The sequence below is a fragment of the Mastacembelus armatus genome, chromosome 6, assembly GCF_900324485.2.
Source record: "Mastacembelus armatus chromosome 6, fMasArm1.2, whole genome shotgun sequence".
Lineage (NCBI taxonomy): Eukaryota > Metazoa > Chordata > Actinopteri > Synbranchiformes > Mastacembelidae > Mastacembelus > Mastacembelus armatus.
The window spans coordinates 11384997-11401005 of NC_046638.1; the positions used below are offsets into that span (position 1 = coordinate 11384997).

Here is a 16009-nt window from a genome sequence, read left to right on the forward strand (position 1 = left end):
GTATTGCCTGAGGGCACATAGTCCTGCGCCAGCTGTTGTCATGGAAAATACACCAGGTTATAGCATTTGTTTTTAGTACAAACGTGGTGGTAATTGTAGAGTAGTTCTTGTTTTAGTGTTTGCATTTAGTTAATAAGTTCATAAGTTCATTTTGTTCTCTGTTTGCTTTAGTGCCTTCCAGGTTTTCTATGCCACATGCTAAGGCTGCACAGACAGAGCTGCACAGTCACTGTTGTTTACAACTGTGTTACGCCCATTGATTGATCTACAAACAGATGTAACTGAATGTTGTTCACCAAAAACTGAATCAGCCACTAGTGTTTTCTGTGGGTTCACTACATTTTTAAGGACACAGTCACATGGATCTCAATGGCCTGACTTTTTAAACAGTCTTATCTGTGATCTTAATTTGTGGATGTGTTTATTGTACCCATTAAACATTAAATTTAATGTAGTCTGGTTGTAGCATATATGGCAAACTGTACAGAAATGCATGATCTTAATGCTGTGTATGAATTAAAGCTAAAGTAGCTTAAAAATTACTCACCACAGTATCGGTTATAATTTAATCCACACAGCTGAAGCAACACCTGGAAAGTGATTCTGTGAAAGCGGTGCCACCTCATTCAAACTTGTAATAATTTGTTACATAGGGACCAAGGTCTATCTTAGTAGAAATGTTTGTTGTGTTGTTGTTTAGGTCTTATACCTATATGTAAATAACATCAATCACATTGACAGTGAGAACTCATAAGTATCATCATCATATGTTTTATTCTGTTCCTGTGTAAGATCTACTAGTTAGTACCTCCCCTTTATGTTGTTACAAACACAAACATGTTCCTTTTATGGATGAAAAACAAAGTTTACAGACTCTAGACTCTAATTGTAAGGTAATAAAATCTAAAATCTTTTGGTATGGGAGATGTATTGGCCAGGATAAGCTTGTACATAAGAGTTAATGAGCAAGCCCCTAATCATGAATAGGAATGTTGCAAACAAATAGTTTTCTCCACAGAGTATATTTGAGAGCTTAGTAGTTCATGTATTTCTCTAACCTCTGGGCACTATCACATGTCCACAAATCCCCTCTTAGTTTACTGTCAGTGGAGCAAGTCTAAGACTTGGCTCTGATGACATCATCCATGGAGTATTGACTCTCATGTTGTGAGCTCTAAAAGCCACTTCTGTGTGTCCTCATGTGACGATAGAGTAACCAAGATCCTGTGAATAAGTGATTTCTGTTTTTTAATGCCTTTTCCCCTTGAGGTCATCTTGCACGAAGAAAATCTCCTCTTTGTCATTCGAAGTCATCGCTGTTGTGAAGGTCTTACAGAATCCTATTCACATTCCATTTACTTTTTATTCCCTCCATCAGTTCACAAGGTCCATTAATCACATTTTGTGATTGAAACATCTCAAATAACAATATTTGCTATCATATAATATGTTCCATTCACAAATGCTAAATCAGTACCTGTGGAAGTAGAGATGTAGTTAATATTGTCTATTTATGGGCTGCTGGTTTTGTGCAGTTATAAAATTTATGTCTGCAGCAATTCCACAGAGAAGTGCATTCTTATGATAAAACATTTAAGCTTGATTGATTTCTCAGCCTGCAGTCTTCAGGTTCAGAAATGTCTAAGTTATGTTAGTATGGTTTATTTCAGTGCTGAAATGTTTTAACTGAAGGAAGTGCGACTGTACTAAAAAATCTGCACTTTGGTTATTTAAGTTTTACAGCTGACATATTCCCTTCAGTCATTACATTAAAGGTAAAAAATGGTAAAACTTTGGACTGTTGTTTTTTAGATTGTCGAATTTGCATTTACACTACACAAGTGTCTTTTAAGTATGAACTATAGATATCTTCTGTTTGTCAGTGAATGATTGTACAGAATGAGCCAAAATGCTGAATCTGACAAGTATTTGTAAAGGTGTTTTAGGTAACAATTTCCAGCTGACCATTTAACAGCATGATCTGCTAGTCATGGTGCCAGTGAAGGGTAATCGTTACCTTATACTATCATCCTAAAACAGAAACTATCCTTCCTTTAAATATAAGCCCCTAAAATTACGTATAAAGAAAAATGATCAAAACACAGCTCATATGATGTGTTTAAACTTTATTAGAGATGTGCACTGCAAATGAAAATATTCTCAGCACTACTTAATAGGCCACTTCAGTAACACTTCAGACAGTAATACTTCATTAGTCAGCATAACTTTGTGTATGCAGTATTTCCAAATTGTCCAACATCTTCAAGACACAGCTACGGTTACATATGGGTTTTAAATAGTTTCTTCTTTTCCTGCAAAGCATGTAATTCTTCTTTTTATTCAAATTAATTTTTAATCTTTAACACATAGAAACCACAAAACCTAAAGATACAACGTTTTCACATGACAATAGCAGTTTGATATAACTGGTAAAGCTACTGATAATGAGGTATTGATGGTCTGTATGGCTGCCCTTGTAACTAATGAGTGATTATATTTGAAATGTAGGAAAATAAACCATTAAATAGCTGAAATAGTAAACCGAAGCTGAAATAAGCCTCTTCTACATCCGCTTGTGTAGTTGTTACATATCCCACACTGCTACCACATTACACCTTAAGTTACAGTAATTCAATACACTGTCTGCTGCCTCTGGGGCCACATGTGAACCATGTCTGGTTCAGGATTGAACGCTGCCACAGCTTTCTCTCTTGTTGTCTTCTCCCAAACTTTTTCACTGTCTGAGTACATGAAAAAAAAAAAAAAGCATGAGGCGAGTGGGCAGCCCACTCTCCCACTTTAAAAAGAAAAGGGAGGGCAGGTCACACTCAAAGAGACACATCTCACAAGTGCCCGCTACAACTGCAGTCTTGTACTGCAGGTCGCTGTGCAGCTCCACTGGGACAGATGGGGTTTAAGCTGCTCTGCCGAAGGGCACTTCAGCAGTAGATCCTGAGGGTTTGAAAGAGCACTTATCACACAATTCCCCTACCCAGACTTTCCCAGCGAGTCTTTAGAGTTAAACCATTGACCTTCTGGTCATTGCTGCTACAATGCTGCTGCCTGAAGTAATTGTCACGTTTGCTCCATCTATGCAGTCTTTAAACATCCAAAACAACACATCATTTATCATTTGCACCGTTCATTTCTCTACGCACTACAGTTTTGACCACTTTAAACCTAACAACCGCAATTCAAACAAACAGCATTCACAAATACACTAGGAGCATACTGGCAGTCAGCCTAAAGAGTGATCATTGAGACAAATTGATCCCTATCTGTTTAAATTGGCACTATAATCTATCATTGGCAAATTGAACACAGTAAGCTATCTGGATTCTATTGGCTTTTTAAGATAGCAGCCCTGAGGGCATGCAGACAAAGAGAAGGTGATCTAAACCACTGAATGAACTCTTTATAAAATGGTCTCAACCAATATGCTTGCTCACAAGGAAGCACTTAAATAAAAATGAGTGAATTTTTAAATTTTTATTTTTTTGCACTGTGTACACACTTCTGTATAACCCACATGTGCATGCCTATAATCAAACCGCTTAAACACACACACTCCATTTACTATAAGAGGGGTCTGTTTGTGATAATGGATTGCAATTTTTTGTGATGATATATTAGCCTAATAAACTAAACAACTGAAACAGAATTTAAAAGACACAATGTATTTTGTTTTTAAAGTCTGTAAAAGCAATGCTTAAGAATAAGCATAATATTCAATATTGAATAATTTTCAACCAGAAAGAAACAAAGTCAAACCAATAGAAGGCATATTCTATAAGAATAGGAACATATTATCAGAATGAAACTTATATATAAATAAAAATGTAAGTAAGTGTAGAAATCAAAATCTATATATAAATGTTCTCTACTTTAATCATTTAATATATAACCAATATAATAATTTTATGCCCACAGAATTAGCAGTTTTTTTAATGGAAATGCACATGTTAAAATATCATTACATATGAATATTTTTCTTGTGTTTTCCTTATATGTCATCCAGTGATTAGCTTTCTATGTAAAGTAACTTCTGATAGCTTTAATTATGTTTTGCCAGCAAATATTCTTTACCTTAATGAAACAAAACAAACGTGTGACTAATTAGCCTACTTTTTCTGGCCATAAAGAGACTAGAGATAAAACTGGGAGTTAAAGGGTATTAATTGATATGCAATGCAGCAAATAAAAATGCCATGACATATGGAGCACAACTGTCATCAATCAAATGATCTTTATCAGACTGGGGGGAAAAAAAACTATTTGTGGGCGTTAAAGACAGTTTTGTATATTAGAAGTATTCAGGAAATGTTTCACTTTATAGTAGAACAGGATCAAACCTGTTGCCTGTTAGAAAAAGTAAATTATATCTTATGCTGTCTTGAATTACTTCTTCTATTTCTATGTATTTTATTTTCATTTTAACTTACTTAGTTGTAACAAATGATCAGCGTTTGTTTTCATGGTGTTTTTTTAAGTGGGACAATTTAGTTTCTGTCCTGATTCCACGCTCATTTAATTCAATCAGGCTCTTGAAGATGATTAGCCTGGTTAACCTTTGCTCCTGCGCGGGTCTGGAAGGGTTAATCAGGCCGGGAACTTAGAGACCTCTGGGTCAGTATTCCTCTATCTGTACGAAGGACTCGACGAAGGCAGAGATAAGATTAAAGTCAACTTTTATTTCAGCTTTGACTTTTAACACAAGTGTGAGAGGGGTTTCGTGCCGTCAGCAGGACATCCCTTTTCTTTAGATAATATATCTCAAAGCGATTTCAAAAGGAGGATGTGTATGCAAATGTTAAAAAAAAAAACGAATTCACGGTGATAGCTGTGAAGTCTGAGTCTATAATCTGATGACTTTACGCTATTTTCACCGCTGCGCGCAGTTTTGGCACATAAGAAGAATTTCAAATCACAGAGTACTTGTCAGCTTAACCGGACACATGAGCGAAAGCTTTCTCTTTGCACGCCCGTAAATCTCAACTATTATCTACTCTCTATCGATTAATTTAACTGCACTTATCCCAATCAGCACATTTCCACCCCTGTGTTCCAGAGCGTGTGCTTTGTTTTACTAACAATAATAAAGTGATTTAGTCCTTTCTCTCAGCCGGAGCATGGGAAATCGTTAAAGATCCAGCTATTTGTGTGTGATCAGTAAATATTTAGTGCAGGCGACATCCTCTGTCTCGTCTTAATCGATACTGGTCCCGTTGGGCAGCGCTATTGTTGTGTGCATGCAGACTTGCTGAGCGTATAGTGCTTTTATCTTCTGCGTGAAGGGAGAACAAACTACTAATCACACAGAGGAAACTTTTAAACCCGGGAAATAAAGACTGCAGCACAACACTTCTTTTTTTCGGGGCGGTTGGAGGGGTGGGGGTGAGTGGGTGGGGGTAATAGTAAATCAATTATGTTAGGGTGGAAATGTTTATGCGTAAAAATAAGGTGCTCAATTTTTCAACTCAGCATAGATTTACGTGAGGTTAATTGAAGCTATTATCATATATGTCTTCTTAATCGCTGCATAATGTATAATAGCTAGAGGTGTAGCTGTGAAAAAAGATATTATTATTAGTATATATTAATTTTAGATTTTATATATATATATATAATATATATACAATAATTTTACATTATAATTGTGCCTATAACAATAATAATAATAATGGTAATCATAATATAGCCTAACGTTAGTCACTTCTGTTTGATAGGTTCCAGTTAAGCATATTCAATATTTATTTTAAAATAAAATTAAATGGACGTTTTAATTACATCCCCAATAACAGCTCTTATTGCGTCTTTGCTTTCCATCTTCGTGTAATTTCTAATAGAATCTCATAATGCATGCTCGCCATACTTAAAGACAGGTGCCTGTTCTGACTTCGCCCCCTCCCTCACTCCTCAATAGCAGCCACACAAAGCAGCGGCGTACAAGCGCATTTCGGCCATCTAACTGTAGGAGAGAGTAGGCGCACAGGATCTCTGCTTGCTTGTAAAGCCTACTTATCATTTCCAGAGGCAGTCAAATGATATTCTGCTCGGACGACACGTCAACTTATATATCCAATTTCTAGCTCAACAACACATGACGTGAATCAGTTGTTTGTTTCGGCTCTCCAAAGTTTTTGCATGATCAGACATTGCAGTTTTCCAATAAACAGCGTGTTTTTTTGTGTTTGATCCCGTCCTGTTGGAGAGGAAGCTTTGCCAGTTTCAGTCTGAGCACTGTGTCGAAAAAGAGAAGACTAAATATATTCTGATTAAGAGAGAAGATGCATCCCGCTACGGACGAATCAGCATATGCATTTGGTAGGTTTGTTACTATAAGAATACAGCCTCCTGCCTCACTATCACTATCAGATAACTTTATGAATGGATATTTGCAGACTAGCTGGGCTTATTGTGATGATCATATAAATTAACACTTGGATAATAAGCGAAAATGACTGACAGAGTCGCCCGTATTCATTGCGCACTGTAGAAATATCGTAGCCTATATGTGCGTTATATGCCCTGTCTGCAGCAATCCCTGTATTTTATTTCAACAGATAAGCTTTTACACTCATTTAGATAATATTTGATTATCTAAGAGCAGAGGAATAAAGCGTATACTTTGCTGATTTATCGTAATAAAGTGTGCAAAGCTTAGGATACTTACCATTCGATGCAAAACTGGGTCCTCCATAAGACGATGTCTTGCCGAGTATGGTTTTTTTATTTACAGACTGTCCATGTTGACGGGATCTGTAAATAAAACCGACAAAATAGTCATGCAGACAAAATATAACTGGCTAATTTGTTTTAGAATAAAGACATAATTGGTCTAAATACCACCGCTGGGACTGCCTGAAGTGGCAAAAAGTAAATCCAACTTTGGCAACTCTCAAAGCTTTGCCGTCCAAGTCATGTAAAACAGAATTTAAACAAACAGTCATCAGTATAAAATGGTGCTCGTTAGTTTGGTCGATGCGAGAGATGAGACTGAAGCAGTTTCCGTGTCCGATGCCTCCTCTAAATTGAATCTTGTTTGAAGCAAAAACAAATCATACGCTAGGGGGCACCCATATACTGTAATACATCCCGGGACAATGCATGCCGTTGCTGCTACTGCTGCTGCTCTCTCTATAGACTAACACACAGATCAGGCTATAGGTTCATCTGTATGGACTCCTGGAAGTTTTACCAGCAGTTTAAGTCCGATAAGCTTCGGCCATGGGGAACTTAGACTTATGCCTGTTTAAGTCTAAAAACTGATTAATCTAAACAACCACTGACCAAGTTTTAGATGCAGGGCTCCCTTCACTGTGTTTGTCATTATCACAAACTCTAGATTTGACTTTTTTTTTTTTATTATAGGGCAACATCTGACAGCTATTATGAAATATCTAAATGGCCACAAACAGCTTTTACAGTGTTGTTTATCAGGAAGTAGTTCTACTTTCATTCTGACATTAAAGTGAAGGGCATGCCCTTTGACCTCAAGTGACAGTCTAATATTTAGTCCTCATTTAAGACTATAGTCATTTCACATTTGGACCACATGCCGACAAAGCTCTGACTTTCGACACCCAGATTTGGCTTTTCTGACCCCGTGGGTAAGGGATATGTGTGGTCAGGGGGATTAGCAGGCTATGGCGGGTGCCCAGATGATGTCAGTAGCCTATCATAACATTTTTATTAGAGGTGTGGATTGTGATGAGTGTGTGATGAGGAGCTCTAACAACTAGCTTGTCAAAGTATAGGAACTTAGGAATTCAAACAACTGCCATTATTGCTGTGTTATTCATTTGGTGGGTGACCCTTTTCATTGCTTGGCTTTATTGTGCATATGCATAGACACACCGAAGGCTTCGCCTGCTGTTTTATTTATTATTACTAATTTAATAGTGCTAACATTTGTATTTAGAGTACCATCCAGTCATGCCATGCCTAATTCATCCCTTTTGTGTGTTTTGTGTAAAAGTGTAGTTTATCTATATACGTCCACATACCTAAAGAATCAAGATAAAGACACAATACATACTTTTACTGCAATAAGCAAAGATCATGTCCAGAAGTTGCAATATTGCATGAGGGAGAAAATCTCTTTGGATTTTTTCAGCTTGTGATAGGGATGCCAGATATACTGCAACTCAACATGAGGCAAAGAATTGAATTAAGTATTTTATCCTTCTTCTTCTTCTTCTTCATGAAAATGCTAAGGCTTTACCTGCCCTGCATGTGAGTGTACTATAGCCTACAGTCTGGGCGATTTGAGTGACTAGAAATGATTCCTCTTTCCCGAAAATACGTCTCTTTTTAGGACCAAGCGGCCCTCTCGACCTCCATGCTGGCTCTGGCAAGGTACCAAGTAGCACAAGTGCCGACTAGCCAATGGGGTTCAGGGGGAGGTCCCTGAGCTCTGACCAGTCAAACACACTCTCCTTCCTTATATGGCAGCTGATCTCCATGGTAACGTGTGCTAAGTTGCAGCAGTCGTGTCAAAGTTCACTATATAGAGAGCTCAGTGAGCTGATCAGAGAGAAAGCATTCTGCCAGCCCGGCTCCTACCAATCGCAAATCACTTCCTAACCTCCGCCTTTTTAACATATTTGATCACTTTGATTCTCTACTCCTTTTTCCTATTATTTTTCAGTGCACGGAGGAGGTTTGTAGGTTGTGATCTTTGGAGGTTTTTTTTTGTTTTTTTTTCTTTTTAGTGTTTTTTTTTTGCTTTTTTGGGGGAGAGTTGTCTTCATATTCCAGGCTCTCAAAACATTGTCTTCAGCTGCGCGCTTGCTGGCGCTACCTCACAAGAAGAAAAAGGAAGAAGACGCAATTTTTTTTTTTTTTTTTTTGAATCCAGTTGGTGATTTTCTTCAAGACTTGTGCTGGAACTTGATAGTAGCTGCTACAGTGTGCTCACCAATTGTTTTCTGCTGCTGCAGGCACGGCTCTGACCAACCTGCTCCATCATTTCACTGAACACTCCATGCTACCTCGGTTGATTATTTTAATATTTAGCCTACCTTTCCCACTGATGGGTGTACTGGATGGCTGACTGTAAGCGCCCCTGGACTTGGCCTTTAAGCGCAAGGCAGCGACTCAGCTCGCCATCGCATCAGTTTTGAAAACGTGCTTCGCAACGTCTCCAAGAGCAATAAATCGACAGTTTTCGGGGGAGTGGATTCAACGTAGGCTTAGATTTGACATTTTTTTGTGTGTGTGTCCGGCTGTTAATCACAGTTTATCGCGTTTCCCTGAGACATTATTCACCGCGACACCAAAACGGCAGACAAAAAGTTTCTTTACGTTGACTGATAGATATGGCAATGGTAGTGTGGAGAGGCTCCCAGGACGATGTGGCTGACACCCAAGGCACCCTTTCCTCGCAAACCCAAGGAGGACTATCTCTTCCCACTCCTCAACCAGGCCAGTTGAATCTGACAGCCTCTCAGGTCGCCCCACCGACCCCTCAGACTCCGGTCCAAGGACCCCCGAACAACACACAGTCCACGCCGACGAACCAGACGACGCAGCAGTCGGAGAAACAGCCACAGCACATTGAATGTGTGGTCTGTGGGGACAAATCTAGTGGCAAACACTATGGCCAGTTTACCTGCGAGGGGTGCAAAAGCTTCTTCAAACGGAGCGTACGACGGAACCTCACTTACACATGCCGTGCCAACAGGAATTGTCCAATCGACCAGCACCACCGCAATCAGTGTCAGTACTGCCGCCTCAAAAAATGCCTTAAAGTCGGCATGAGACGGGAAGGTATTGGGACTTTTTATTCTTATTCATGTATGTGTTTGTGCGTTTGTAGGCTTCCAGACATGAAATCGTCTAATATCGCCCCCATAGCCTCTTCTGTCTCCCGACTATTCCCTCCAAGGCTGTGCGGCTGGAGCACGCAATGGAGCCGCTCGGGTGCTGTGGTCGAGACGGAGATCGTCGGATCTCCCCCTTTAGCTTTGCATAACTGTATCCAGCTCCAGCGCATTAAAGCTCTGTATTGGACAAAATATGATCCGAAACCCTGGCCAGGCTAGGGCTATCGAATTTATATTTAGATAACGTTATGGGCGTAGAGATAGATCTGTATTGAATAGATGATACAATATAGCCTTCTGCGCTATTATGGCGAGTGCCGAATTAAGAGAGATAGCGTGTTCAGGCTACATCTCTGCATCTGTCGTGTTTGTCTTGTTCACTGCTTCTAAAACTGGACATCGGCGTGAATTATGCACACAAAGCCTCCACATAACCTCAGAAATGTATTTGAATATTAGTCGAAAATAGGCCTGCATGGTAAAACGAGATGAATTGTTAAGTAGGTTAAGGGTTAAACATGCAAGGTCTCCCTTGCCCTCTTTGTGTTCCTTCACAGCCAGCTCATGTTGCTGTTGCTGAATAACATCATTTCCAACCTAAACATATGCATGGCTCGTGTTGAAAGCGCATCCCTGGTGTTTCAGGGCACGATTTGTCTCAATACTGTCTCATTATTATCAATGCAACCTTTCCGTTTCAAACTCCAATGCAATAATATAATGTGTGTGTTTGGTGTATGTATAGCAAACATGGTCAGTTTAAGGTACTTTTACAATGCATAATATCTGACAGCAGCTTTCATGCTCAGAACAATTGTGCGTTGATTTGTAGAATTCAGGCTTCAATATCTGTAGTTTCTCTTTTTACTGCAGCCGTGCAAAGGGGACGGGTGCCACCCACACAGCCACACCACGGTCAGTTCGCCTTGACAAATGGAGACCCACTCCACTGCCATTCCTACTTATCCGGATATATCTCTCTTCTGTTGAGAGCGGAGCCCTACCCGACGTCCCGGTATGGCAGTCAGTGCATGCAACCCAACAACATAATGGGCATCGAGAACATTTGTGAACTAGCTGCCAGGATGCTCTTCAGTGCCGTGGAGTGGGCCAGGAATATTCCCTTCTTTCCAGACCTTCAGATAACCGACCAGGTGGCTCTGCTGAGGTTGACGTGGAGTGAGTTATTTGTGCTCAACGCCGCGCAGTGCTCTATGCCCCTGCATGTGGCTCCTCTCCTGGCGGCGGCTGGCCTTCACGCTTCCCCCATGTCTGCGGACAGAGTGGTGGCCTTTATGGACCACATTAGGATCTTCCAAGAACAAGTGGAAAAGCTCAAAGCTTTGCACGTTGACTCTGCTGAATATAGCTGCTTAAAGGCAATTGTGCTCTTCACCACAGGTAAGACAATAGACTGGCACACTCAAAGTTCAGCCTGTGTGAATGTCACTAACACTACACTGACAGCAGCTAAATCAACCCTGACCTAAATGTATCTGCACTACAGTGCTAGAGGTTGTTGCTTGTCTTAAATGAGCATCTCACTTAATGTTCACTTATGCTGCCTTTCATGGTCAAGGGCTTTTGGATAGACCTCAGGGTATTCAGATATATACATCTAAAAACGCTTGATAAATGAACTGATTAATCAGACACAAACACAGAGCTCAACTGGAAATTGTGCCATGCAAGAAACTGACAACAAAACAGAGGGCAGTGCAGCCTGACTGCAACATTGCAAAATAAGCTTGAAATAAATTAGACATATACACAGTTATTGCCTTAAGCGTCATACGATGTAGCTGTTAATATAGCCTACTTGTGGAGAACCCAATAGCTGGCAAATTATTTGGTACAGTTTCATTTTTTTTCCTCCATTTATCAATGTGTGTATACCTCACGTCTTGTTTGCAGGGAATGACAGATATAAATGATGTCAGGCTCTGAGGGGGAGGGGAATAGAAAAAAAAAAAGAAAGACAAGCCTAATGTCCCATTTGCACACAGTAAAAGCAAAGCGCAGATTTCAACGCTCTCTTGTCATTTGGGAGACATAGGTGTCCGAGAAAAAGCGTGCACAATCCATGCACACTGTATTTGATAATATGTCAGTGTCTAAACAGTATGGGGTGATATTGAGCAGTGACAAGACGGGCGGCTTCAATTTTTCCTTGCAGAAATACTCTTTCCGCCTTGTAGGATTTAAGGCGTCTCTGGACTTGCTCCAGAACTAGGTCATGACCCAAACTTCCCAGCTATTTTGTTACATTAGCTACACCATTAAAGTAGAAAATAAAAAATACGTGTGGAAGAGATTTACAAGGTTTCATTGCAGAGTGAATGCTTGTCTTTGAAATGATATAATACCTGCAAGCCATCAGCCTCTATATTTCATGTAGCTCCAGCAGCCCACTATTGTTCTCGTGGTGGCTTGTTAGTCTATTCTAAAAAAATCACATTTCAGGTCATTGAATTTTATTATTAAGCCTTTATAGGGAAACGACGGCTTAATTTGTCTCCTCCATACCTGAGACCCGGAGGCTTGAACACTAGCTGTGTCTTGTAGCTTGAATGACACCCCTGTGCTACTTTGGTGGTTTGGTTGTTGTCATGCGTAAACTTTACAAACTTAACCACTGCGCGCACAAGCGTTTTTTGGCACATAATCAGCTGCCTCCCACATGCAACACCACAGATAGTGATTATGCGTCTCTGATGGTATAGTATGACGGCAACTGTGGAGGCTATGGGCCCTTTTTTTCCAAGCGAAATCTCTGCTCACTAAAGGTCAGTAGGTCTCCCTGTCTTTCCCCCCTCTCCCTCCCCTTCCTCTCTCCCTCGCTCTGCCACTGACTGTGAAAGATAGGCCCACCTAAAACACAGCCTTTAGCTTTAGTTATGCTTAAATATTTAGTGTCACTTCAAAGTGTCTTCATCGAGGAATATAAACCAGTTATCCTAGCAATAAAAGAAAAGAAAAAAAAAAAAAAGAAAAACATAGTGGGGAATCAGAGCTCCCATGTACAGCTGCCTCTTCTGGCAAATTCAAGTTAAAGTTTTGTTTTAAAAATGTACATTTATGTTTAACAAGATTCTAATATATTTTTTAAATTAATGGATACAGCCATGGCACCGTACAGCTATATTTTATCTGGAGTGTAGTAATTTTTCCTCTATAGCGCAGTGTTACTATTATGATTATAAGTAAATTATTCTACAAAACAACGCGACCTGGATATTTAGAAAAACAATTCTTGAGACAAATCAACTCTAACATATAATGAGATAAGAATATCTATATTTTAAATAAATATTTAACTATGACAGGCTATCCATTTTCTCCAGTAGGCTATATCACCACTGTGGGAAAAAGCTCCTAGTGAGAGAAACACTTTAGGTTACACTTTATTAATGTTTATTTGCTTTCCCCCCCTCTCAGATGCTTGTGGCCTCTCAGATGTGGCCCATGTGGAAAGTTTGCAGGAGAAGTCCCAGTGCGCCCTGGAGGAATATGTCCGGAGCCAGTATCCCAACCAGCCAACACGGTTTGGGAAGTTGTTACTTCGCTTGCCTTCCCTCCGCACAGTCTCTTCCTCGGTCATAGAACAATTATTTTTCGTCCGATTGGTAGGTAAAACCCCAATTGAAACTCTCATCAGGGATATGTTGCTTTCGGGGAGCAGTTTTAACTGGCCTTACATGTCAATTCAGTAAACCAAGAAGGAGACGAACAAACAAAAGGTGGGGTTGGGGGGGCTGCGAGACTACAATGATTATAGCTGCTTTTGTGGAAGGAATAAAAAACCAACCGGCTGTTACACGGGGCTGGCTTTCATGAAGAAAGACATTGACGTAAATGACTGTGAATTCCCCCCCTACTCCAAAAAAAAAAAAAAATTGAGACATCCAGTGAACTTTCAAAATGGCAGATACAAGCTCCCAGTGTTGACGCAGAACAACATGCTTCGATCCATTTTTTTTAATGAAAGAAGAAAATGAGAAAAAAAAGGAAAATGGATTTTGTTGATCCTTATAAGGAAAAGTTAAGTATTAAGTGCATTTAAAATTATAAATTTGAGTAAAAAAAAAAGAAAAAAATGGAGAAAGGGAAAATACGCTACGTGAATTTTCTTTTCTCAAAATGACTTGTCCTGTGTCCATGTATAGCTGTGTTTTGTACTTTCTTTGTTCCTCCTTTCTGGTTCCAAACCGGCCTATGTGATTTCTGTAGTACAGGTGGTGTTATTTTATAAGACAATGATTTATTTTGAAAAAGGTGAAATAATGTTAAAAAAAAAAAGTTCTAAAAAGAATTAAAACCACAGCAATAGGAGTATAGGCTTATAATCTAGGCTTAATGCTGCAAGCGCACTTATATTCTTAGGATGACCAATACCATCTGGGAAAAAGGGAGGTTTTTGGAGTTCATGTTCAACTTAATGACCCAGCGGAAAACATTTGGCTTTTTATTAATATGAAGTTACAGGCTCCACTTTGTTTTTCCACTACTGTTTTTTTTTTTTTTTTTTTTTTTTGACTGAAGCCGCATAAACTCTTAAAAAAATAAGGATTTGTAAGCTGGACACTTGCAGACATGACACGTTTATACAAGTTAAATTATGTGGCAAATGATCTTCCCCATTTCATTCAGGTCTGTATATTTGGCATCAGTTCCCCATTTGGAACCAGTTTTAAAAAATCCTACAAGTTGCCTAGACCTGCTGTCATATAGAGGTATGAGAGAGGTTGATTTAAATGCGTGATGTGCGCATTTAAGGGCGTTTGCAGTGGCTCAAACTGCACTGAAAGCATAACTGACTTGTTTTTTTGGAAATTTTGGAGAGGTCAGGGGTCATAAAAGTTTGAAGCCTAGCCAGAGTAGTGTTTAATAGCAGTATTATTAAAGCGTCCCTGAAATGTCACCCTTTATTCACTTCAAGCATTAAGTGCCTGACAAGCATGATGTGATTTCTTATCAAAACGTTGTTAAAGTAGGCCTACAACATTCTGGGGGAACACAATTAGATTTGAAAACTTCAGTCGTGTGTTTCACTTGAAAAACACTGATTAGAGACAGTATTCTTGTAAATATAGGTCAATTCATTTCAGCGAGTTTTTCCTTTATACAAAGTATATGTGATTAAGAAAAATCTGTGGTTGCCATTTTTTTTTCTCGGTAATACAACGTCTTCAAAATTGAGTGGCAGACTTAGCTAGTAGCACTGAGAGTTCTGTTTTTAATGTATATACATATTACTACAAATGTTTTCTTTTTTCATGTATATTTAGACTGTGAATGCATGGCCACAGGTCGCTAACCTATTTTACCTTTGATATATAAATGTAAATGTTTTCTCTCTCTCTCTCTTTTTTTGACTGTATAGATATAATCTGTGCATTCAGTACACTAGCCCTTGTATTTAAAGAAACATGAAAAAAAAAAGAAAAAGAAAAGAAAAGACGCTCAATATTAGGCTACAGACTTAAACAGGGTGAGCAGGTTTGGACAAGGAGTTGATATTTTAACTTTAGTGTCATTGCTCCTTTGGTCTTTGACAGGTGCCGTGGTGTGCGTGAACGTGTGTGTGTGTGTGTGTGTGTGTGTGTGCATGTGTGTGTTTGTGCGCGCGCGTGGGTGTATGTGTGTGCGTGCGTGCGTGGGTGTGTGTATTTGAAGGCTAGCAATTTTGTCCTTGTTTTGAGGCTTTTCTTCAACACACACAAAAACACCATGTTGTGGTTGAATTAAAAGGGATCACTGATTGAACACTGATCTTTGGCTGTTCGTAGCCACATATGGACCAGAGAATGATACATGATTGTAATTATGAACAGTTTAAACTGACCCACGTTTTTATATAAATATATAAAAATATATGACTGCAGGGTATTGATAACGTATAGATACTTTTTTTATGATTATTATTATTATTATTATTATTATTATTATTATTATTAATTGCAAGTGATATATGTGAGTGTGTGTGAAAGTTTATAGTTGAACACAATTCTTGTTTGTTTGTGTTAGCTTATTGTAAACAAGCATTCTGCTGTAAATTTGTTCTTGGTATTAAATTATAATTTATGAATTTGAAAACACCGGTTTTTCATGTTGTTTTACTTCCCAATCGTACGTGTGGGCTTGTCCTTGCATGTGCGAGTGTGTGCGTGTGTGCGTGCGTG

The 16009-nt window shown here is 39.1% G+C and overlaps 1 protein-coding gene and 1 long non-coding RNA gene across 4 annotated transcripts; one reads left to right on the forward strand and one right to left on the reverse strand.

The window, feature by feature from the left end:
• Positions 1-2109: 2109 nt before the first annotated feature.
• On the reverse strand, positions 2110-7038 carry LOC113132428 (uncharacterized). The gene is made up of 3 exons (XR_003295897.1): positions 6847-7038; positions 6674-6759; positions 2110-2952 (listed from the first exon to the last, which is right to left on the reverse strand). It is a non-coding gene; the product is annotated as an uncharacterized LOC113132428 (long non-coding RNA).
• On the forward strand, positions 5975-15185 carry nr2f2 (nuclear receptor subfamily 2, group F, member 2). 3 transcript variants are annotated; one of them, XM_026310462.2, is made up of 3 exons: positions 5975-6324; positions 10701-11228; positions 13266-15185. In XM_026310462.2, the coding sequence occupies exons 1-3, from the start codon at positions 6288-6290 to the stop codon at positions 13538-13540; spliced, it is 840 nt and encodes a 279-aa protein (XP_026166247.1). In that variant the 5' UTR covers positions 5975-6287; the 3' UTR covers positions 13541-15185. The 3 variants fall into 3 exon arrangements, with proteins under 3 accessions (XP_026166247.1, XP_026166244.1, XP_026166246.1); XM_026310459.1 differs by lacking the exon at positions 5975-6324 and adding an exon at positions 8517-9771 and having other exon boundaries at positions 10683-11228; XM_026310461.1 differs by lacking the exon at positions 5975-6324 and adding an exon at positions 8518-9771.
• Positions 15186-16009: the final 824 nt, after the last annotated feature.